Source organism: Saccopteryx leptura, chromosome 11 (genome assembly GCF_036850995.1).
Source record: "Saccopteryx leptura isolate mSacLep1 chromosome 11, mSacLep1_pri_phased_curated, whole genome shotgun sequence".
NCBI lineage: Eukaryota > Metazoa > Chordata > Mammalia > Chiroptera > Emballonuridae > Saccopteryx > Saccopteryx leptura.
This window is the reverse complement of record NC_089513.1, coordinates 66,871,311-66,894,166: the sequence shown is the minus strand read 5'-3', so window position 1 is coordinate 66,894,166 and position 22,856 is coordinate 66,871,311. Positions and strand designations below refer to the sequence as shown.

General features: G+C 40.6%; 1 protein-coding gene across 6 annotated transcripts in view; it reads right to left on the bottom strand.

Moving 5' to 3' along the window:
• Positions 1 to 22,856, bottom strand: part of PTPN22 (protein tyrosine phosphatase non-receptor type 22) — a 55,996-nt gene that overhangs the window by 16,012 nt on the left and 17,128 nt on the right. For 3 of the 6 annotated variants that reach the window (XM_066352423.1, XM_066352422.1, XM_066352427.1), the window contains 7 exons: positions 21,148 to 21,225; positions 18,855 to 18,941; positions 8,430 to 8,503; positions 7,463 to 8,283; positions 5,150 to 5,233; positions 4,854 to 4,984; positions 3,088 to 3,115 (listed from right to left, as the gene is read on the bottom strand). In XM_066352423.1, the coding sequence (XP_066208520.1) occupies positions 3,088 to 3,115; positions 4,854 to 4,984; positions 5,150 to 5,233; positions 7,463 to 8,283; positions 8,430 to 8,503; positions 18,855 to 18,941; positions 21,148 to 21,225 (1,303 nt within the window). The remainder of the gene's footprint in view (positions 1 to 3,087; positions 3,116 to 4,853; positions 4,985 to 5,149; positions 5,234 to 7,462; positions 8,284 to 8,429; positions 8,504 to 18,854; positions 18,942 to 21,147; positions 21,226 to 22,856) is intronic. The other 3 variants (XM_066352425.1, XM_066352424.1, XM_066352426.1) reach the window with 3 other exon arrangements.

Sequence of the window (22,856 nt, the reverse complement as noted above, 5' to 3'; positions counted from 1 at the left end):
AAGCCCTGGCCTGTTGGCTCAGCGGTAGAGCGTCGGCCTAGCGTGCAGAGGACCCGGGTTCGATTCCCGGCCAGGGCACACAGGAGAAGCGCTCATTTGCTTCTCCACCCCTCCGCCACGCTTTCCTTTCTGTCTCTCTCTTCCCCTCCCGCAGCCAAGGCTCCATTGGAGCAGAGATGGCCGGGCGCTGGGGATGGCTCCTTGGCCTCTGCCCCAGGCGCTAGAGTGGCTCTGGTCGCGGCAGAGCATTGCCCCCTGGTGGGCAGAGCGTCGCCCCTGGTGGGCGTGCCGGGTGGATCCCGGTCGGGCGCATGCAGGAGTCTATCTGACTGTCTCTCCCTGTTTCCAGCTTCAGAAAAATGAAAAAAAAAAAAAAAATGATGGAAAGATCTACACAAGAAATGTTGTGTACAAAGAGATCTTTGACATGTGAATTAACATTTTATTATTTAAATCACCTTTATTTATTGAGCTAGCGGTGGCTCTTAAGAAATGTACCACCAGTGGTTTCCTTCATTGCACTCTACTTTAAGCAATTAAGCAAGTAGAAGGGGGAAACCCCGTGGGGCACTAAGCAAAGGGGTGTCCTCGTTGCCTGCCCTGGGTAATTCAGTTTGAATTAGCAGACATCTTTGCACAAATCATTTTAATTACAATTTATAATATCTAGAACAGTGGTCATTTCGTATGACCGCTGGGCTTTCTAGTATTTTTTTTTTTTTTTTTACAGAGCCAGAGAGCCAGAGAGAGGGATAGACAGGGACAGACAGACAGGAACGGAGAGATGAGAAGCATCAATCATTAGTTTTCCGTTGCAACACCTTAGTTGTTCATTGATTGCTTTCTCATATGTGCCTTGACTGTGAGGCTACAGCAGACCGAGTAACCCCTTGCTTAAGCCAGCAACCTTGGGTCCAAGCTGGTGAGCTTTGCTCAAGCCAGATGAGCCCACACTCAAGCTGGTGACCTCAGGGTCTCAAACCTGGGTCCTCTGCATCCCAGTCCGAAGCTCTATCCACTGCACCACTGCCTGGTTAAGCTCCTCCCATATTTTATCTATCCCAATTTATTTTCCATGTGTCCTAGAGTAGAATCTCCATTGAAAATAAATTAACCTACTCACCTTTTCTCTACTCATCATGCTTATTTTCACCTTTGAGTCACTGTGACCCCGATCCCTGCTCCTGGAATCCCCTCCTTCATCACTCTGTCTACCCTTAGTCTTAAATTTCTTCCTTCTAATCCATGAAGCCTTTCTTAACCACTCTAGTGACACATTCCTTTTTTCTAGACTCCTGGTGACTATAATCAGGGCCATACAGATTACCACTTAATAATTCCAAATGAATATGCATTTTGTCTACCCAATTTGAATGCAAGCATTAAGCAGTAGCCTTTCTTTTTCTTTATTTTTTTTTTAAGGAAAATTTTTAAACAAATTTCAAAGTACAGAAATTAGTACAATGGATCTCCATAACTTCAGTTCAATAATTTTTAAGATTTTCTCAGGCATAACTTTTTATCCTTTGCTAAATTATTTTAAAGCAAATCCTCTATGTTCTTCACAAGATATCTTTTTTATATATTCAGTATCATTTTGTGTTGGTTTCACGTGTACAGCACAGTGGCTAGACAGTCATATACTGTACAAAGTGTTCTCCCAGTATTTCCAGTACCCTCCTGGCAGCGGACATAGTTATTACGGCATTAATGATTCTATATCCCTACGCCAGGGGTCTCAAACTCGCGGCCCGCCCACCAATTTTGTGTGGCCCGCAGACTGGCCTAGTTTGAGACCCCTGCCCTACGCTGTACCTCACATCCCAGGACTATTCTGTAACTAACAATGTATACTTTTTTTTTTAAGATTTTATTTTCATTTTAGAGAGGGGAGAGAGAGAGATCGAGAGAGAAGGGGAGGAGGAGCAGAAAGCATCAACTCCCATATGTACATTGACCAGGTAAGCCCGGGGTTTTGAACCAGAGACCTCAGCATTCCAGGTCGATGCTTTATCTGGTGCGCCACTACAGGTCAGTCAATTTACACTTCTTAATCCATTCACCTTTTTTACCCAGTTCCCCAATAACCCTCCCCTCTGGTGGCCTTCAGTATGTTCTCTGTGTCTATAGTCTGTTTCACTTCTGTTCATTTATTTTGTTCTTTATAGATTCCACATATAAGTAAAATCAGATGGTATTTTCTCTCTCTAGTAGTACCCTTTCTTATATATTCTCCTAATGCAATATAAGGCACGCAGAGCTTGCCTAGGAAATGCTCACTTAATAATTATGTAATAAAAATTAGAACAGGTAACATTTGATGAGAACTTATTATTTGACAATAAATGTGCTAAAAGCTTCCAGTGCATTATTTCACTTCTCACAGAAATCTAAGAAAGGAGATCTATTAACCTCATTTAATAAATGAGAAGAATCTATAGAATACATAATCTAACCGAGGTTATACATTTTGATAACTGTTTGTACTGTGGGAATTTGAATTAAAGTTTGTCTGACTCAAAAGCCCATTTTTAAAACTTCTATGTTATACTACCTATTTATGTATAATATGAATACAATAAGTGACTTATATATTAATATGAATAAATATGTTAAGGGCAACTGCCACCTGCTACAGTGGTGTAAAAGTACCTATCAGTGCCCAATAAATGTTAGCTGTTGATGTTGTTACTCAACGTATGAAACAGGCGAAGCTCAGGAAAGTACTGGAGAAGCAATGGCACGTTAAAGATCTACATGGCCACAAATAATTTTTAGAATCACATTGTGAACAATGACAAAAGCTATACAAATGGAACTGCGGCAAGGTTTTAAGAGATTCTACCCGAAATAGTTTTCTTAAAGGAGCAGAATCCTCAAATTCTTCTTCACCTTGCCCTTGACAAAACAACACTCATGCCTGGGAAAACCAGATGTAAATCAATAACGGTGGAAGCTACTGTGGGAACCACGCCCTCTCCCGAGTTGAATTATTTTCAACTTAATAAGCCATTCTTATGTTACAAATTCTGAGAACTCGAATCTCATCTACAACCAAGGGGAAGTTTTGTGGGGTTTTTTTTTTACCTGATTTGGGACTCCGGAGTCTTACACTCTGGAAAAGAAATAAAGAAAAAAAAAGGAAAAGTCAATGAAGAATGTGGACACAAATTTACAAACTCAAAGCAATACATGACCTTTTTGAAACTATATCACAGATGGCTATGAAATGCTGACCCTGTTTTTTTGTAATTTAGTAAGTGTGATGAATTATGAAACGGCATCAACCCTTACAGTGATTTAAAAAAAATTTTTTTTTTATTTATTCATTTTTAGAGAGGAGGGAGGGAGGGAGAGAGAGAAAGAGAGAAAAAGGGGGGAGGAGCCGGAAGCATCAACTCCCATATGTGCCTTGACCAGACAAGTGCAGGGTTTTGAACCAGCAACCTCAGTGTTCCCAGGTCAACATTTTATCCACTACACCACCAGAGGCCAGGCCTTACAGTGATTTTTATATGTCATGACAGTTGGTCCTAAATTGATCCTGGGGTTTTTTTGTGGGGGGGTTGCCTTTTTATTGAATTTATCCAGGTGACACTGATTAACAACATTATACAGGTTTCAGGTGAACAATTCCACAACACATTGTCCGTACACTGTATTGTGTTCGCCACTGCAAGTCAAGTCTCCTTCCATTACCATTTATCCTCCATCTCTTCCTCCCTTCCTCCAGCCTCCCATTCCCCTTCCCCTTCCCCCGGCCAATCACCACACTGCTGTCCCTCTCCAGACTGTGGGGAAATAAGCACACACCTGAATTGTTGGTGGGAACATCAAGTGCTATAACTTCTATAGGGGACAATTTAGTGATATCTATCAAATGTATATACCCTTTGAACCATTTCTAGGACTCTATCCTACAGATATGTGTGAACATATACAAGATGAAATGTATACCAGGTTAGACACTGTAGCAGTATTTATTTATATTTTGACCTATTTCCTTCCTACTTAGAACATTTCCCTGATAATTTAATTGGAGGTAAATTGTTGAAATTAAAGTCACTTTATGACATGGAAAAGGAATGACTGTTCTTTGTTTTGGGAGTTAAGATAAAGATAATTACATGCAGCGTATTATTAACAATAAAAATAATAATTACTAGTAAGTTAAAAATATAATTAAAAAGGTAGAGAATTTTTGCCTACCAGCATTGCAGTCGTAGGCATGTTTAAATGTTTTAGTTAATTACTTTTCTGATCTCTGAAATTGTAAGGTCATTCGTTGGTCATAGAATATATACAAATGCATAACAGGTTGTGGAAAGTGCAGATATTTCTTCCCGAAGCAGGGAACATTATTCCAAAAGGTTTAACTCAAATAATATGGACACCTGTCACTCAAAAAAATTACTCTCTATAATATGTTATCACAGCTAACACGATACAGCTAACTAAATGGCCACTGTAAACAAGCTACCTACTTAAGAAACGTTTATTTTTGTTTTATCATCCTTCAAGAATCAGCTGAAATGTTTCCACTTTCACTGAGTCTTCCTTGACCAGTTCCGACCTGCAGGGGTTGCCCACACCTTCGTGTGGCCCTGACCAGATTTGCCTTGTTATAATAAATAGACGAAAACACTTGTATACACACTCTATGTCTCCACTGCCAGACTATGAGTTTCTTAAGGGCAATGATTGAGCCTGATACATCTTTTTATCCCCCAGCACATTGCTTTATAAGGAGTATCTGCTTAATACTTATTGAGAGATAGGTGTTAAAAATACAAGGAGTAGGACTGTAGTCTTTTGAATCCATATGAGTAGAGTCGGGAAAAAAAGTTACAGACCTTGGTTGGCCTGAGTCTCACCGAGTCATCAGGTTTGTGTAATGTAGATGTTCCACTCCATTCTTGTGATGTTCCAACTTTTGTCACTGGAGCTGAAGGTAAAGATTTGGGAACATTCAATGGGACTTCTCCTGGGAGAAAATAAATATGGTCTAAGTCTGAGGAGAGTCATGTTTATTTTAAAAAGCAAATGTTACTCTGCAGTTACACACAGAACACTGAAAGGACTTGAGAAGTAATCCAGTTCATCCACACTTTATCCACACTTTATATTACACTTACTGAGCTGTACTCACCAGCTTCCTCTATCACAATAAAAGATTCAGGTGTCCGTTTGGGAAGTGGAGGGGGGACTTCGTCATCTATTCTTGGAGAAGTTGCTATCCAAATATGTCAGAAATATAATTACAATTTTTAATTAAGAAAATCCAAAGAAAAGTCTTACATTCTAATCTTTTTTTTTCTTTACAGAGAGAGTCAGAGAGAGGGACAGACAGACAAGAACAGAGAAAGACGAGAAGCATCAACCATCAGTTTTTCATTGCGACACCCCAGCCATTCATCAATTGCCCTACCATATGTGCCTTTACCGTGGGGCTACAGCAGACCGTGTAACCCTTTGCTCAAGCCAGCGACCTTGGGTCCAAGCTAGTGAGCTTTGCTCAAACCAGATGAGCCTGCGCTCAAGCTGGCGACCTTGGGGTCTCGAACCTGGGTCCTCCACATCCCAGTCCGATGCTCTATCCACTGCGCCACCGCCTGGTCAGGCACATTCTAATCTTGATGTAAATCCCCCAGAGCAATATTTAGGCTAGTACCTGGTCACTCAGGGGAAAAGCAAAATAAATTCTCTCATCTTAAGTTGCAGACCCAGGAGGTTCTTGCTTTCTCAAAATACATTGTTTCTTTTAAAAGCCCAAAAGTATTTTGATTAAATCACTGAGTATCAGTTAAAATAATATAAAATATTATATTAATTTAAATTACATAACTCTTTGTTTCACATAGAATATAAAACAGCATTATAAAGGCACTTTGACATGCCAAAGATTCAGTTACAGACTAGGAAAATCATAAAGGTTTTAGTATCTCTTATTCATTCTTAAAGAATGAAGAATATGTACATATTTTGTTTCTTACAAAACTATGTTGTAACCAGCTTTTCTATATTTCTATAGAAATATTTAGAATTTTACAGAAAAATTAAATGCTATTATAAGAAACTGCCACCAGATGGCACACATGTCAATGTTGCTACAATCCCTGAAGATAATGATTTACTTTTAATGTTGATGCTTGGAGAATTTTAAGGTCTTACAGGCATCTAGAAAAATAAAACTCCTTTAAATTATAAAATAGTATCAAAGTATATAAAATAATCTAATAAAAGAAGGAACTGATAGATTCAGATAAAATCTTTTTGTAACAGAGCTACACATCTATTAAACTGTACAATAATATTACAGAGTGAAAGCTCTTTCTATTCCCTATTCAGATAGAATAATCTTTACAAATTTCTAATAATATACCTAAGAAGGTTAAACTTACTCTCTGCTTTCCTTCTCTCTTCTTCTACATCAGACTATTATAATCATCTCTAACAGGATATTTACTTCTAATATCAAACCACTCAGTGAAACAATATGCATGATATGCAAAAATCTAGAATTATCAAGTAAAGTATGGAAGTAAAGGTGTACATATAATTAAAATTCCACACAGAATATGAAACACACATTCTCATCTACTAAATTATTAGAAAAGATCAGGAGGAAACCAGGTCCTCCTCCTCCAACTGCCTCAGGAAGGCAATACAATTCTTAGCAATCTCTCCAACTCAGCAAAGCCACATGGTTGTACAATCAAAATTCTGCATGGTGGGCCCTGGCCAGTTGGCTCAAGCCATGTGCTTGGATATGTGGAAGACCCGGGTTCAATTCCTCGCCGGGGCACACAGGAAAAGCACCCATCTGCTTCTTCACTCTTCCCCCTCTCCTTTCTTTCTATCTCTCTCTTCCCCTCCCACTGCCAAGGCTCTGTTGGAGCAAAGTTGGCCCAGGTGCTGAGGATGGCTCCATGGCCTCCGCCTCAGGTGCTAGAATGGCTCCAGTTACAACGGATCAATGCCCCAGATGGGCAGAGCATCACCCCCTAGTGGGCTTGCAGGGTGGATCCCAGTTGGGTGCATGTGGGAGTTTGTCTCTCTACCTACTTGCTTCTCACTCTGGGGAAAAAAACAATTCTGTGTGGCCATGTGGTGCTGTTGACCAAATCTTTTCTTATGGGATTTTGGAAGTTGCCTCTGTAATGTAATGTTGCTTAAAGGTAAACTGTGGATCTTTGACATACATTTCTAGGAATGAGAATTGCCTTCTTTAGAAGCACTCCTGTTGGCATAGATGAGGGATCATAGATCATATAGATTGTGGAATGTTACGTTTGTTTTTGCAATTTTCAACTTATCACATCATTAAAACACTCCTGGAATTTATTTCTGAGGAGGAGAAGGAAGCAGAGAAGGACAAGAGGGAAGATGTGAAGAAACCGAACCTTCTATAGAAACAAAGCAAAATCTAAAATGCCATAGAAACTTTTAAAAAACAACTTACCAACGACTGCTGTCTCTTGGCTCAGTGTGAGGGGAAAGCCGGCTGAAGGATTCAGTGCTAAAGAATCATGTGAATTGTAATAAGGGGAAACTAGGGTTGCAGAGGATGTCGGCAACAGAGAACAAGGTGACACAGCTCTATCTTGTTTCTCAGGCAAATCAAGAGACATCTTAGAACCAGTACTACTTGGAGACAATGGTGGAAAATAAGGATCTTCTGCTAGAGACATGTAAGAGTGTGCATTAAAAGCACTAGAGTCGTACTGCTTTGCATTAGAGGCAGTACACATTTGGTGCTTCGAGTCATATGACAGTGAATAATTCAGTTCTGCTGAAGAAACGTGCTTCACTTTTTGAGCCTGCTGCAGACAAGAATTATTTGGTTGAGATTCCAAATAAGAAAATTTTTCTTTGGCGTCCAACTCATTGGTGTCTCTCTGTTGTATCAATTCAAAGGGAGTTGATTTGGTCCGCGTTATTTGCCCCTTTGAATGGAAGTAGCTTCCTGCCGCATTTACAGGTTGAGAATTAGGACACGCTCCAAAGAAAATAGAGCTGAAGTCCAAACTTTGATGCTTCTGAAGAGGTTCCCCAGCTATTGGAAATGCCTTTGTCTCCCATTTCATGGTTGTGTCAGCATTTTTGTTACAACCACAATTTAGCTCCAGAAACTCAAAAGAACTGTTCTGTTTAGCTGGGTGCAAAGCTAACTCTTCCTTTTCACTTATTTCAGAAGTCCTAAGGTCAAAGGAAGCCGCTTCTGCGTTTTTCACCCTTATCCTTTGTTTGCTCTGTTGGTTCATCGATTTTGCTTCTTTTATGCTGAAACAAAAATAAAGCCATAATGATATCATAGCCCCAAAAGGCCTCTTCCATATCTTTTCCCCAGCACCACAAAGAGTTACAAACATGAGACATGCCTCCCAGATACAATTAGACAACACTTAGATGGGTAAAATTATACTCACCTGTTTGATACATTAGAATAAATGCCTGCTTTTAGTCTGGGGTTTTGCTCAGGAACTGAATACTTTGCTTGAATCTTCAAGAGAAATAAGAGATTGTTTTTAGTGAAGCAATGGCAGTGAGATATTTTATATTCATAAGGCTGAGAAGTTATTTTCTGGAAAATAGTAAGATTTCAAATAATTCATAGAAGAGTTAGATGAGTTTCCAAAACACTGAACCCGACAAGAACATGTTCACAAACTGAGATCAAAAGGATCAGAATTAAGAATCGATAGCATTATAGAAATTAGTAAGGATTTAGACACTTACAGCACTACCTTGTAAAATGTGGGAGTTTTAAAATACTTCTGGGGATAGTTTTATTTCTAAGAACACTCTACTTTCAGAAATGCTTATTAGGTCCCCACTTACTTCATTGCTTTCTCTTTTTCTCCTTACTATGCTCCAGCTACACTGGGTTTTTTACATAACAAACTTGTTTCCCGTTCAAAGCTTCCCCCCCCTTCTTTTCTAAGTGAGAGGAGGGGAAATAGAGGGAGAGACTCCTGCTTGCGCCCTGACCAGGATCCACCCAGCAACCCCCATCTGGGGCCAATGCTCTGCCCGTCTAGGGCCATGCTCACAAACAAGCTATTTTTAGCACCTGAGGTGGAGGCTCCATGGAGCTATCCTCACTACTCAGGGCTGATGTACTCAAACCAATCAAGCCATGGCTGCGGGAAGGGAAGAAAGAGAGAAAAGGGCGAGAGGGATGGAGAAACAGATGATCATTTCTCCTGTATTGAACCCAGGACTTTCATACACCGAGTCGATGCTCTACCACTAAGCCAACCAGCCAGGGCCCAATTCAAGGCTTTCCCACTTACTGTTCCCTCTGGTTGAAATACTCTTGCTCCAGGTTTTGCATGGTGGGCTCTTTCTTATTCACCACTCTCTACTTAACTGTCAGCTGCAGAAGGAAACCTTCCCTGACCACTCAACCTCAAATCACATTCCCACACACTTGCCCTGCCAGTTTCAATCTCTATTTTCTTCATAACAATTATCACACTGTGAAATCGGTTGCTAAGGCTCATGGAATCGAAAATACCATTGACTGTAAAATAGATCTAAATTTCAGAGATGTTTAAATGTATAAAAAAAAAAAGCCACCCCAATTGTAAGATTCTACTTGTTATGGGTTTCATTGTGACTCTCAAAAAGGTATGTTAAAATCTAACCCCTGGTATCTTTAACTGACCTTATTTGGAAATGGGGTGTTGGAAGATATAATTAGTTAAGATGAGGTCATATTGGATTAGGGTGGGTCCCAGCACAATGACTTGTATCCTTATAAGAAGAGAAAACAGATACTCAGAGACACATAGGGAGAATGTCATGTGATGATGGAGACAGAAACTGGAGTCATATGTCTGCAAGCCAATGAATGCCCAGGATTTCTGGCAAACTACAAAAACTAGAGGAGGCAAGGAAGACATTTTTTCCCCTAGAGCTATGAGAGAGAGCATGGCCCTCTTGACACCTGGACTTCCTGCCTCCAGAACTGAGAAAATAAATTTGTTGTTTGAGCCCTCCTCCGTTTGTGGTACTTGTCACAGCAGACCTAGCAAACTGATTCAGAGACTTTACTACCCCACTTTCAGTAATGGATAGAACAATGAGACAGAAGATCTATAAAGAAATAGAGGGCAGACATGAGCAACTCCATAAACCAATTAGACATAACAGACACATATAGAACACTCCAATCAATAACATATACAGAACGTTGTCTAGGATAGACCATATGTTAGGCCAGAAAACAAGTGAAGTCATAATGAATTGAAATCAATAGCAGAAAGAAAACTTGAAAATTTTACAAATATATGTAAATTAAACACTCTTAAAACAACCAATGGATCAGAGAAGAAATCACACGAAAGTTGGAAAATACTCAGAAGTGAAGGAAACACAATATACTAAAAGAGATGGGATACAGTAAAAGCAGTACTCAGAAAGAAATTTATAGCTGTAAAGGCTTACATTAAAAGAGAAGAAAGATTTCAAATCAGTAACTTTAGAACTTAAGGAACTATAAAAACAGCAAACTGGCCCTGGCCGGTTGGCTCAGCGGTAGAGCGTCGGCCTAGCGTGCGGAGGACCCGGGTTCGATTCCCGGCCAGGGCACACAGGAGAAGCGCCCATTTGCTTCTCCACCCCTCCGCCGCGCTTTCCTCTCTGTCTCTCTCTTCCCCTCCCGCAGCCAAGGCTCCATTGGAGCGAGGATGGCCCGGGCGCTGGGGATGGCTCCTCGGCCTCTGCCCCAGGCGCTGGAGTGGCTCTGGTCGCAATATGGCGACGCCCAGGATGGGCAGAGCATCGCCCCCTGGTGGGCAGAGCGCCGCCCCATGGTGGGCGTGCCGGGTGGATCCCGGTCGGGCGCATACGGGAGTCTGTCTGACTGTCTCTCCCTGTTTCCAGCTTCAGAAAAATGAAAAAAAAAAACAAAAAAAAAAAAAACAGCAAACTAATCCCAGAGCTAGCAGAAAGAAGGAAATATTAAAGATTAGAGCAGAGATAAATGAAATGGAGACTAAGAAACAGTGGTGAAAGTTAACAAAACCAAAAGTTGATCCTTTGAAAAGGTCAATAAAATTGAAAAACCTTCAGCTAGCTACATTAAGGAAACAGAGTAGCAATAGCCAGAGGGAAAAGGGTGGGGGAAGAAGTAGGAGAAGGGGAAAAAAGAGAGGAAGATGGGAGTGGAAAGAGATTTTGAAGGGGGCATTGAGGGACACCATGCAATGTGTAGAGGGCGTTATATTGAGTCAAGCACTTGAAACCATACCAACACAATAAATTTTTTTTAAAAATTCAAATTATTTAAATCTCAAATTATGAAAATAAAAATGGGAACATTACTACCGATTTTACAGATATAAAACAATAATATGAACAATTTTATGCCAACAAATTGTATAACCTAGACAAATTCCTAGAAAAACATGATCAACCAAAACATACTCAGAAAGAAGTAAAAAGTCAGAACAGACCTACAGCTAGTAAATAGACTGAATTAGTAATCAAAAGAACCACCCAGCAAAGAAAAGCCAGGGACCAGATGGCTTCATTGGTGAAGTCTACCAAACATTTAAGGAAGAATTAATACCAGTTCTCCACAAACTCTTCCAAAAAAATGTTGAATAGGAGGGATCACCTCCTAAGTCAATCTATGAAGCCAGCATTGCCCTCACACCAAAGTCAGACAAAGACACTACAAGAAAAAGAAAACTACAGACCAATATCTTTTGTGAATATTGATGCCGAAGTCCTTAACAAAATACTAGCAAACTGAATTCAGCAGCATATTAAAAGGATTATACACCTTGACAAAGTGGGATTATTTCCAGAATGCAAGGATGAGTAACATAAAAATTATAATTGACCACATTAATAGAATGAAAGGAGGAAAACCCACATAGATCAAATCAATTGATGGGGAAAAAAAGCATTTGACAAAATTCATAGTAATAAGGGAACTTCCTCAATATGATAAAAGTTACATAAGAAAAACTCACAGCTAACATCATACTCAATGTTGAAAGACTGAAAGCTTTTCCCTTAAGGTCAGGAATAAGGAAAGGGTGCTTTTGTCACTTCTAGTCAACATACTACTGGAAATTTTAGCCAGAGCAATTAGACAAGAAAAAATAAAGTAAAAGGCATCAAAATTAGAAAGGAGGAAGTGAAGTTATTTTCATCTGCAGATGACATGACCTTATATGGTAAAAGATACCACATTACACCAAAAAGCAAGAGCAAAGTTGACAAATACAAAATCAACATACAAAAAACAGTTGTGTTTCTATACACTATCAAAAGCAATCTAAAATAAAAATTTTAAAAACAATTCTATTTATATTATTATAAAAAAAAAAGTAGTTAGGAATAAATTTAACCAAGGAGATAATAGACTTGTATACTGAAAATTATAAAACATTGCTGGCAGAAATGAAATAAGATATAAATAAATGAAAAGACATCATATTTTTATCATAATAATATTACCCAAAGTGATCAATTTCAATGTAATCCCTCTCTCAAAATCCCAATTGTGCTTTTGTAGAAGCAGAAAAACTCATCCTAAAATTCATATGGAATCTCATGGGACCCTATTCAGCCAAAAGAATCATGAAAAAGGAGGCCAGAGTTGGGGAACTCACACTTCCTTATTTCAAAATGTACTACAAAGCTACAGTAATAAAACAATGTGGCACAGACTTGACAACTACATACACCAATGGAATGAATAGCCTAGCACTAAACTTACATATGTAGGCATTTGATTTTTTATGAAGGTGCCAAGACCATTCAATGGAGAAAAGACATTATTTTCAACAAGTGGTGCTGCAAAAACTAGATATTCACATGCAAACAAATGAAGTTGGGTCCTTAACTCATACTGTATTTAAAAATTAACTCAAAAAGGACCAAATACATAAACATAAGAGTTAAAGCTATAAAACTCTTTAATCAATTGTAAACCTACTTTTGCCCCACCCTGTATAGCTACTCTTGATTTCTTTCTTTTTTTCTTCCTTCTTCAGGGTTTATTTATTGATTTTAGAGAGAGGAGAGAGCATGAAAGAAAGGTGGGGTGTGAGCAGGAAGCATCAACTCATAGAAGTTGCTGTATGTGCCTTGACTGGGCAAGCCTGGGGCTTCAAACTGGCAACTTCAGCATTCCAGGTTGATGTTTAATCCACTGCGTCACCACGAGCCAGGCCTGATTTTTTTTCTTTTTTATATTTTTATTATTAAGTGTGAGGCATGGAGGCAGAGAGACAAACTCCTGCACGTGCCCCGACCAGTATCCACATGGCAAGCCCACTAGGGGGCGATGCTCTGCCCATCTGGGGCCATTGCTCTGTTGGTCAGCAACCAAGCTATTTTAGCGCCTGAGGTGAGGCCAAGGTGCCATCCTCAGTGCCCAGGCCAACTTGCTCAAATGAGCATGACTACAGGAGGGGGAGAGAGAGACACAGAGAGAGAAGGGGGCAGATGAGCACTTCTGTGTGCCCTGACCAGGAATAGAAACTGGGACTTTCACATGCCAGACCAACACTCTACCTCTGAGCCAACTGGCCAGGGCCTGATTTCCTTCTATTCATGTTTACATGATAAATCTTTTTTCCAATCCTTTAAACCAACCTATATATTTGAAGTGTGTTTTTTACAGACAGCATATAGTTGTGTCATGTTTTCAATATACTTGGCCAAGCTGTCTGTTGATTGGTGTATTTATACCATTATATTCAATGTAATTATTGATGTTAGGGCTTAAGTCTGCTATTTTATTTTTTATTTTCTATTTGTTCTCTCTATTTTGCATTTCCTTTTTCTTTTTCCTGCCTTTTTCTCTTGCCTGCAGTTTTTAGAATTTCATTTTTGATATATGGATAGTTTTTTTTTTAAAGATTTTATATATTGATTTGAGAGAAAGAAGAGAGAAAAAATGGGAGAGAAGGAGGAGAAGCAAGAAGTATCAATTCACAGTAGTTGTAGTAGTTGGTTCTCGTATGTGCCTTAACCGGTAAGCCTGGGGTTTCAAACCTGCAACCTCAGCATTCTAGGTTGATTTTTTTTTTTCTTTCTGAAGCTAGAAACAGGGAGAGACAGTCAGACAGACTCCTGCATGCACCCGACCGGGATCCACCCAGCACACCCACCAGGGGCGACGCTCTGCCCACCAGGGGGCAATGCTCTGCCCCTCCAGGGCGTCGCTCTTTTGTGACCAGAGCCACTCTAGCGCCTGGGGCAGAGGCCAAGGAGCCATCCCCAGCGCCCGGGCCATCTTTGCTCCAATGGAGCCTCGGCTGCAGGAGGGGAAGAGAGAGACAGAGAGGAAGGGGGGGGGGGTGGAGAAGCAAATGGGCGCTTCTCCTATGTGCCCTGGCCGGGAATCGAACCCGGGTCCCCCGAATGCCAGGTCGACGCTCTACCGCTGAGCCAACCGGCCAGGGCCTCCAGGTTGATATTTTATCCACTGCACTACCACAGGTCAGGCATGGATAGTTTTTTAAAGGTATATCTTCATATAACTTTTGTACTTATAGCTCTTGCTATTGCATTATATATACATAACTTATCACAGTCTATAGGTGTTTATCATTTTACTAGTTCAAGTACAGATACCTTACCTCCCTTGGCATGCCTAACTCTTCTCTACTTATAATGTGTCTTTAATATTTCCTCTAATACGTTTAAAACCACATCAGTGTTATAATTTTTGCTTCAATCATCAAACAATTTAGAAAACTTAAGAGAAGGAAAATCTATTATGTTTACCCATGTTTTTGCTTATCATGTTCTTCCTTCTTTCATAATTTCCTGTCTGTTTAGGAAACTTCCTTTGCTTTTTTTTTTTTTTTTTTTAGGGTAAGTCTGCTGGTGATAAGTTCTCTTACGTTTTCTTCATTTGAGAATGTCTTGACTTTCCTTCATGCCTGAAGGATATTTTCACCAGATGTAGGATTCTGAGTTGAAAGTTCTTTTCTTTCAGAATTTTAAAAATATTGTGCCACTTTCTTCTGGCCTCCAAGGTTTCAGATGGCAAATCCATTGTCATTCTAATTGTTTTTCTCCTATAGTTAAGATAATTTTCTCTGGCTACTTCTTATAATCTTTGCCTTTAGGCTCAGAGGTTTAATTATGATGAGTCTTTCAGTACTTTTTTAATCTTGCCCTTTTTCTCCTCTGCTTCTTGGACCTTACTGATATAAATGATAGGATTTTTTTGTGACAGTCCCTTAGTTCCCTAAGGTTCTGTTTTGTTTTATTTTTTTCAGTCTGTTTTATTTCTGTTGTTCAGATTGGACAATTTGTTTCATCTTCCAGTTCTTTAATTGTCTTCTGTACCCTGTATTCTGCTATAGAGCCTATCTACTAAGCTATTTTGTTTTAGTTATTGTATTTTTCAGTTTTAAAATTTTGGTGCTTGTATGTATCTTCTGTTTCTTTGCTGAGTCTTTATATTTCTTTATTGAGCCTTTCTGTTTTTCTTTTCTTCTTTTTCCAAGTGAGAGGAGGGGAGATAGAGAGAGAGACTCCTGCATGAGCCCCGACTGGGATCCACCTGGCCACCTTTATCTGGAGCCAATGCTCTACCCATCTGGGGCCATGCTTGCAAGCGAGCTATTTTTAGCACCTGAGGTGGAGGCTCCACAGAGCCATCCTTAGCACCCAGGGCTGATGTGCTTGAACCAATCAAGCTATGGCTGCAGGAGGAGAAGAAAGTGAGAGAGAAGAGGGAGAAGGAGAAGGAGAGGAAGGGGTAGAGAAGTAGATGGTCACTTCTCTGTACACTGACCAGGAATCGGACCTGGACCATCCACAGGCTGGGCTGACACTCTACTACTGAGCCAACTGGCCAGGGCCTCTATTTTTTTATTTGTTTTAAGCATATTTATAATTGCTCATTGAAGCATTTTTATCATGGCTGCTTTAAAATCTTTGTCAGTTAATTCTAGCCCTGGCTGGTTGGCTCAACAGCAGAGCATCGGCCTGGCATGTAGAAGTCCTGGGTTTGATTCTCAGCCAGGACATACAGGAGAAGCGCCCATCTGCTTCTTCACCCCTCCCCACCCCCTCCTTCCTCTCTATCTCTCTCTTCCCCTCCTGCAGCCAAGGCTCCATTGGAGCAAAGTTGGCCGGGGTGCTGAGGATGGTTCCATGGCCTCTGCCTCAGGCACTAGAATGGCTCTGACAGCTATTCTTTTGCTCGCTCGTTTGTTTTTTACTCCAGTCTGACAGGAGAAGGGGGTGCTGCTGCCTCGTTACTACCAGGTGAATTCTGCCTCCACTTGTCTCTTCATGTGACCTTTGTTGATCCTCAAAGGGAGACACCATGTGAGAGTTTCCCCTGTCATCTCTGACACTGTGGTGGGCATGGCCTCATTCCTGTTGGATGATGGTGACAGTCCTGACTATCCATGAGGCCTCTTCTGACCCTACTTCAGTGGGAAGGCACTGGGGTGCCATGCTACTGCCAGGTGGAAACTCAGGCTTGCCGTGTGGTCTCCACTGGCGCTGCAGGGAAATGACAATGCCGGCCTATGGGCATGAAAGTCCTAGCTCTCCACTGGACCTTTCTGACACCACTCCAGCACTTTATTACAGCCTGTGGGGGTGGAAATACAGACTCCCAATTCAGCCTTTGCTGGCACGGGTGGGGTGGGGCCATTTTTTAATTTGGTGTTAACTGGAATAGAGTGATTATCTAAAAGTTTTACGTCTTGCCAGACGGCCCCTTTCCTGGTCCTTTGGCCAGAGAGAGCAGACCCTTGTTAAGTCTTCTTTTGTCGGCACTGTCAGTATTTCCAGGTTGGTGGCTCCTTCGATTCCCAGCCTGGAATACATGAGGCAAAGGAAAACCCAAGGAACTCACCATCGTGTCTTCTTCTTGGGTCCCAAGGCCCTAGCTGGTCTGTCTTCTTATATTTGTTTTCTATGTAATGTCCAGGGTTTGGGGTTGCATTTAGTGGGAGGAATACAAAAAAGTCTCTACTGGATCTTCCCAGAAACAGAAGTTCTCTTCAACTATCTTGAACCAGTTTCTTCAGTAGGAGCTTGAACCATGTTCCTATGTTCCAACTTACTGACTAAAGACCCACTCCAAACAACCCAACTGGCTGGACTCATAGTACTACTGCTGGGATAAATTTAAGTATTGATGTTTCCTGAAACTTAAATAAAATATTAGCCCACATACTCTAGTAACACATTAAAAGAATATTTTTGTTCAATAAGGGTTTTTTCTAAGAGTACAAGGGTGGTTTGATATTAACAAACATAGTGATATGACTATATTAATAGATTAAAGGAGAAAACCCATGTGATCATTCCACAAAAGCAGCTGACTGAATTTAACATTCTTTCTGGAAAAAAAAAACTTAATAAAATAGAAATAAATGAATTCTTTCTTTAAACAATTAAAATATAAATTTCTCCAATCAAGTCAGCATCACACTTTGTCATAAAACATGAGAATCTTTCCCGTTAAAATTAGGTCATCCATATTACCTCTATTATTCAAGCTTGCTTAGGGAGTAATAGCCAATGAAATAGTCACAGATAGGATTTAAGTAACACTTTCTGGTGATTATATTTTTTTCCCATCATCCACCATGTTGTTTCTTTTTGGAATTGACATTAACTATAGGTTTGCTTAGTTCATTCCCTAGTCTCACCAGTTTTCCTGGCTGTTTTTCCCTTCCATGCTTCACCATCAACTGATAGAGTTACAACCAGGGTCATCTTTTATATACTTTATATTCTTAATGTTATGAAAACAGTAGGTCCTCAATGAATATTTTCAGGGTAAGAATCCAAAATGTGGCCTTGGATGTTTGGCTCAGTGGTAGAGTGTCAGCACAGTGTGGGGATGTCCTGGGTTTGATTCCCAGTCAGGGCACATGGGAGAGGCGACCATCTGCTTCTCCACCCCTCCCCCTCTCCCTTCTCTCTCTCTTCCTTTCCCATAGCCATGGCTTGATTGATTTGAGTGCATCAACCCGGGACACTGAGGATAGGTCTGTTGGTCTGAGTGTGTTGTCCTCAGGCCCTAAAAATAGCTCAGTGCTCGAGTATTATCCCTGATGGGGTTGCCTGGTGGAATCTGGTCGGGGAGCATGCAGGTATCTATCTCTCTAACTCCCCTCCTCTCACTTGTAAAAGAAGAAAGAAAAATAAGAGGAAGAAAAAGGAACTCAAAATGTTATATTAAATATTAAATTAATATATATACACTACATACACCCTGGAAAGTAAGTCAGTAATTTTTGTCTTCTTAAGGTTTGCGCAGAGCCTAATACTTTGTGATTACATGGTCAGTATCTAACTTACCATTTTTTGTGATAAGATCAAAATAGCATAGCCTAGAATACTCAATATTTTAACATTGAAATATGGTCAAATCATCATTACTTTTATACCTAAAGCCTTCAGCTGAAAATCCTTTGGCTGTTCTAAAACATTCTCAAAACTTGATGAGACATCTGCCACCCAAACGAGGCTAGAGTCACCTGAGAGATTACATCAGTGCTCGATTCTGGTTTCACTTTGTAACTGTCACTCTCGTTTCTAACTCACCGCACAACTGTTTAAAGCAGGAGCACAGAACAGTACACGTGCTCTTTCACTCACACCTATTGTTTCTAAATTTAGTATCAATTGTATGTAAGAGGTTAACCGGAAGATGATTGTTCTAAGGTAAAGTACTTCGATTATTTGTCCTTGTCCACAGGAGATTGGCAGTGAGGCCCATGCACATCGGGCACTACAATGTAGTCATGAGAATAAAGAATAAGTTAGGTCTCCAACCAAAGATCCTTTTGCCAAATCAAATATTTAAAATAAATTGTCAAAACATCAAGTTTAAAGTTTACCTCTGTTCCCGAGTGTCTCCCTCTGATAACATCCATCTGTCTCCTAAACAGCTCTGACACAGCTTGGTAGACCAGCTCATACTGCTCCTGGGGAGCATCGCAGAACCGAGCAAAGGAAAACAAAAAGAAGGCTTGGTGAACCACGGAGCCAGGTTTCAGAAATAGACGCACCAATCAAATCCTAGGATAACAGACCCGAAAAGACCATTAACATTCGTCTAGTGATGTCTGTATATCAGAAGGCTTGGTGAACCACGGAACCAGGTTTCAGAAATAGACACACCAATCCAATCCTAGGATAACAGACCCGAAAAGACCATTAACATTCGTCTAGTGATGTTTGTATATCCCATTTTAGATTTCAAAGCACTTTTAGGCTGCTAGACACAGTTAACTAGTATTCAAGGAAGGAACTTTGAAGCATCTTTTTAAATATTCTAAACCTACTTTCTTACATATCTTCTGACTCGTAGTTTAGTGTACTTAGATCAAACTGCTACAATTCTGTCCCTAACAACGATATCAAAGAAAAGTAGACCATTGAATGGAGTTTGAAAATGTATGGTTATAAAATGATATCACCATAGAGAAATGATTCTACAATGTTTATGGGTATGTATTACTCTGTTTTTGCCTCTGTGCCTGCTTAGGCACTTGATTTTGTATCTATCTTTCATCTGAATGAGCCTATCGGACTTTCACACAATCACACAAATAAAATAAAGCACAAGTTTTTCCAAAGATAATTTTAACAGAACAATGTAGAGTCTAGGTCAACCAACCTGACCATTAGTACACTCTTTAAATTTCTTAAGCACAAAGAAGAATCACACAGGAAGCACTTGTCCGGTTCCTGTGCTACTTCCTGGTTAGAGTGGTGTCAGAAAAAGCAGCTACAACTGGTAAGATGTTTGTTTGGTTACTTGTTGATAACACCAAAATGTGAGGGCTAACTTAAAAGTGTTTCAGCTGTCTCCCAACTCTTCAAAATAGGCCTTAAATGGGCCTTTTCTGAAATGAGTGTGGTTTTATTGATTGAGTACTGTAATTTAATGTGATACAGCTTGGTTGTGCACTGACATGGATCAGCCTTCCTCTACCTGACAGCCTTCCACCAGCCCATGCTTTCATTACACATAAGTTTCCCCCTCACACGTTGAATATAGAAAGCACAGTCAATACATGAAAAAAAAAATCTTTTTTCCACTAGCTATTAGTGGAAAAACCTGTGTGGGCCAAACAGAAGGTTTATATTATGATAGCTCTTCATTTTTTCCCTTTAATCCACAGCTTCTAGATGAAAATATCTGAACTGCCACTATCAATTGTTTTATCTCTAGGCCTATGTGTTGGTTCCTTTGCCTTAATCACGATAAGGTCTTGATATTCAAGCAGTAAAAAGTCGTTCTAATAAATTATGCAAAAGTGTCTGATACCTAGGATCAATGAATGTTTGATGGACAAGTGAATGGGTGAATGATGAACCGTATCTTTAAGATGGCGACCATTTAGATAGACAGGATGAGTAAAATAATTACTGAGAAAATACGGGTGAAATTAATATTTTAGAATGGGAGAGATTCAGGCTGGGACTGTTTCACCTGGGAGGGAGAACTTGAACTTGGAAAGGAGAGAACACTGGAGACGAGCATTACTAACACAGTGAATGAGTGAGAGCATTCTGGGGTGGGTCAGAATATTGTGATACATATAGAATCATATAAATATATATATATAGTGCAATTCTAATTATGCTTTTAAAATTATGCATAGAGTAAGGACAAGACTGTAGAAAAATAGTAATATTGGCTACCTAAGTGATAGGATTATGGTTGATTTTACTTTCATTTTTCATTCTTTCCTGAAATGAGCATAGACTGCATGCTCCTAATTCTGTTCCCATCTTCTGAAGTAGAAAATACCTCTGCTTTTCTGTGGCTTCAGAAATGAATTACTACGGCAGAGTTTCAAGTTAACCTGGCCCAACTCTCTTTCTAAGAGGTCACCTTGTTGAATTTTTCTTCTACACCCTTCGTAAGAAATATTAGATTGGTTTCTTAATATTTTCTAGACGTTAAAATACAAGGGATGAAAGGAATTTGACCCAGGGCAAGGGATACTGGAAATGATATTGGGGTATTCAGAGTTGGAGGAAATAGGAATGGTGTATCACACTTAATAGTAAACTGGTGTCATGGCTAAGCAGTCAGCTGGTTTGGGGTGCCTTACAATTAACCAGAGAAGGGGAGCAAGGCTCAGACACACGTTATGATCCATTCACTGCAGTCCATACCTGAGTTTGAACTAATGAAGGCCTTTGTGTCCGCATTTCCTGGATTAAACTAAAAACACTGAAGTTCTCTGGAATTATCTATCAAATAAAAGGGAAGAAAAACATCTTACTCCTTTGTTTCTATCGTTGTTAATAAATTATTGCCACTTTCTTGTTAGTCTTGTTATTTCCATGATATCTGATCTCCTATCATGGGATATTAGAAAATAGCTATGTTTTTAAAATTAACGAAGATTCTTATCATTTGCACCATGATTTACAGCCTGGTGTTTTCCCTAGAAAAGATGGAAGGAACTCTTTAGAATGATTTCACACGGGGTGATCAAATGTCTGAAGTTAAAGCTAAAATGAGGTAGAAGGCTCAGTACATGAGCAAGTGTGAGTTTTACGAAATAAAAGAAGTTGGCAGAGGCCCTAGCTGGTTGGCTCAGTAGTAGAGCATCGGCCCGGCATGTGGAAGTACCAGGTTCAATTCCTGGCACACAGGAGAAGTGCCCATCTGCTTCTCCACCCCTCCCCCTCTCCTTCCTCTCTATCTCTCTCTTTCCCTCCCGCAGCCAAGGCTCCATTAAAGCAAAGTTGGCCCAGGTGCTAAGGACGGCTCCATGGCCTCCACCTCAGGTGCTAGAATGACTCCGATTACAATGGAGCAACACCTCAGATGAGCAGAGCATCACCCCCTGGTGAGCATGCTGGGTGGATCCTGGGAGGTGCATGCGGGAGTCTATCTCTGCCTCCCTGCTTCTCTCACTTCAGAAAAAAACCAAACAGCCTGACTGGGCGGTGGTGCAGTGGATAGAGCATCAGACTGCGATGCGGAGGACCCAGGTTCGAGACCTCAAGGTCGCCAGCTTGAGCGCAGGTTCATCTGGTTTGAGCAAAGCTCACCAGCTTGAGCCCAAGGTTGCTGGCTTGAACAAGAGGTTACTTGGTCTGCTGTAACTCCCCCCCAGTCAAGACACATATGAGAAAGCAACCAATGAATAACTAAGGTGCCGCAACAAAAAATTGTGTTTCTCATCTCTCACCCTTCCTGTCTGTCTGTCCCTATCTGTCCCTCTCTCTGATTCTCTCTGTGTGTCTCTGTAAAACAACAACAACAAAAAACCCCAAAAAAATAAACAAAAAAGAAGTTGGCAGATAGTTCTTACGCCTTATCTTCCACTTCCTATTTCTTATCAGACCTTTAAAAATGAGGTATGGGCCCTGGCCGGTTGGCTCAGTGGTAGAGCGTTGGCCTGGCGTGCAGGAGTCCCGGGTTCAATTCCCACCCAGGGTACACAGGAGAAGCGCCCATCTGCTTCTCCACCCCTCCCCCTCTCCTTCCTCTCTGTCTCTCTTTTCTCCTCCAGCAGCCAAGGTTCCATTGGAGCAAAAGTTGTCCCGGGCGCTGAGGATGGCTCTGCGGCCTCTGCCTCAGGCACTAGAATGGCTCTGGTTGCAACAGAGCAACGCCCCAGATGGGCAGAGCATCGCCCCCTGGTGGGTGTGCTGGGTGGATCCCGGTCAGGCGCATGCGGGAGTCTGTCTGACTGCCTCTCCATTTCCAACTTCAGAAAAATACAAAAATACAAAAAAAAAAAAAAAAAAGAGGTATGGATTGGAACACAAAGCGTGATTGTGGTAAATTAAGTGCATCTACCTCAGCAATCTGGATAAAGGAAAGGTGATGTGTAACTTAGGGCAGTGGTCCTCCAACTAGACCACGC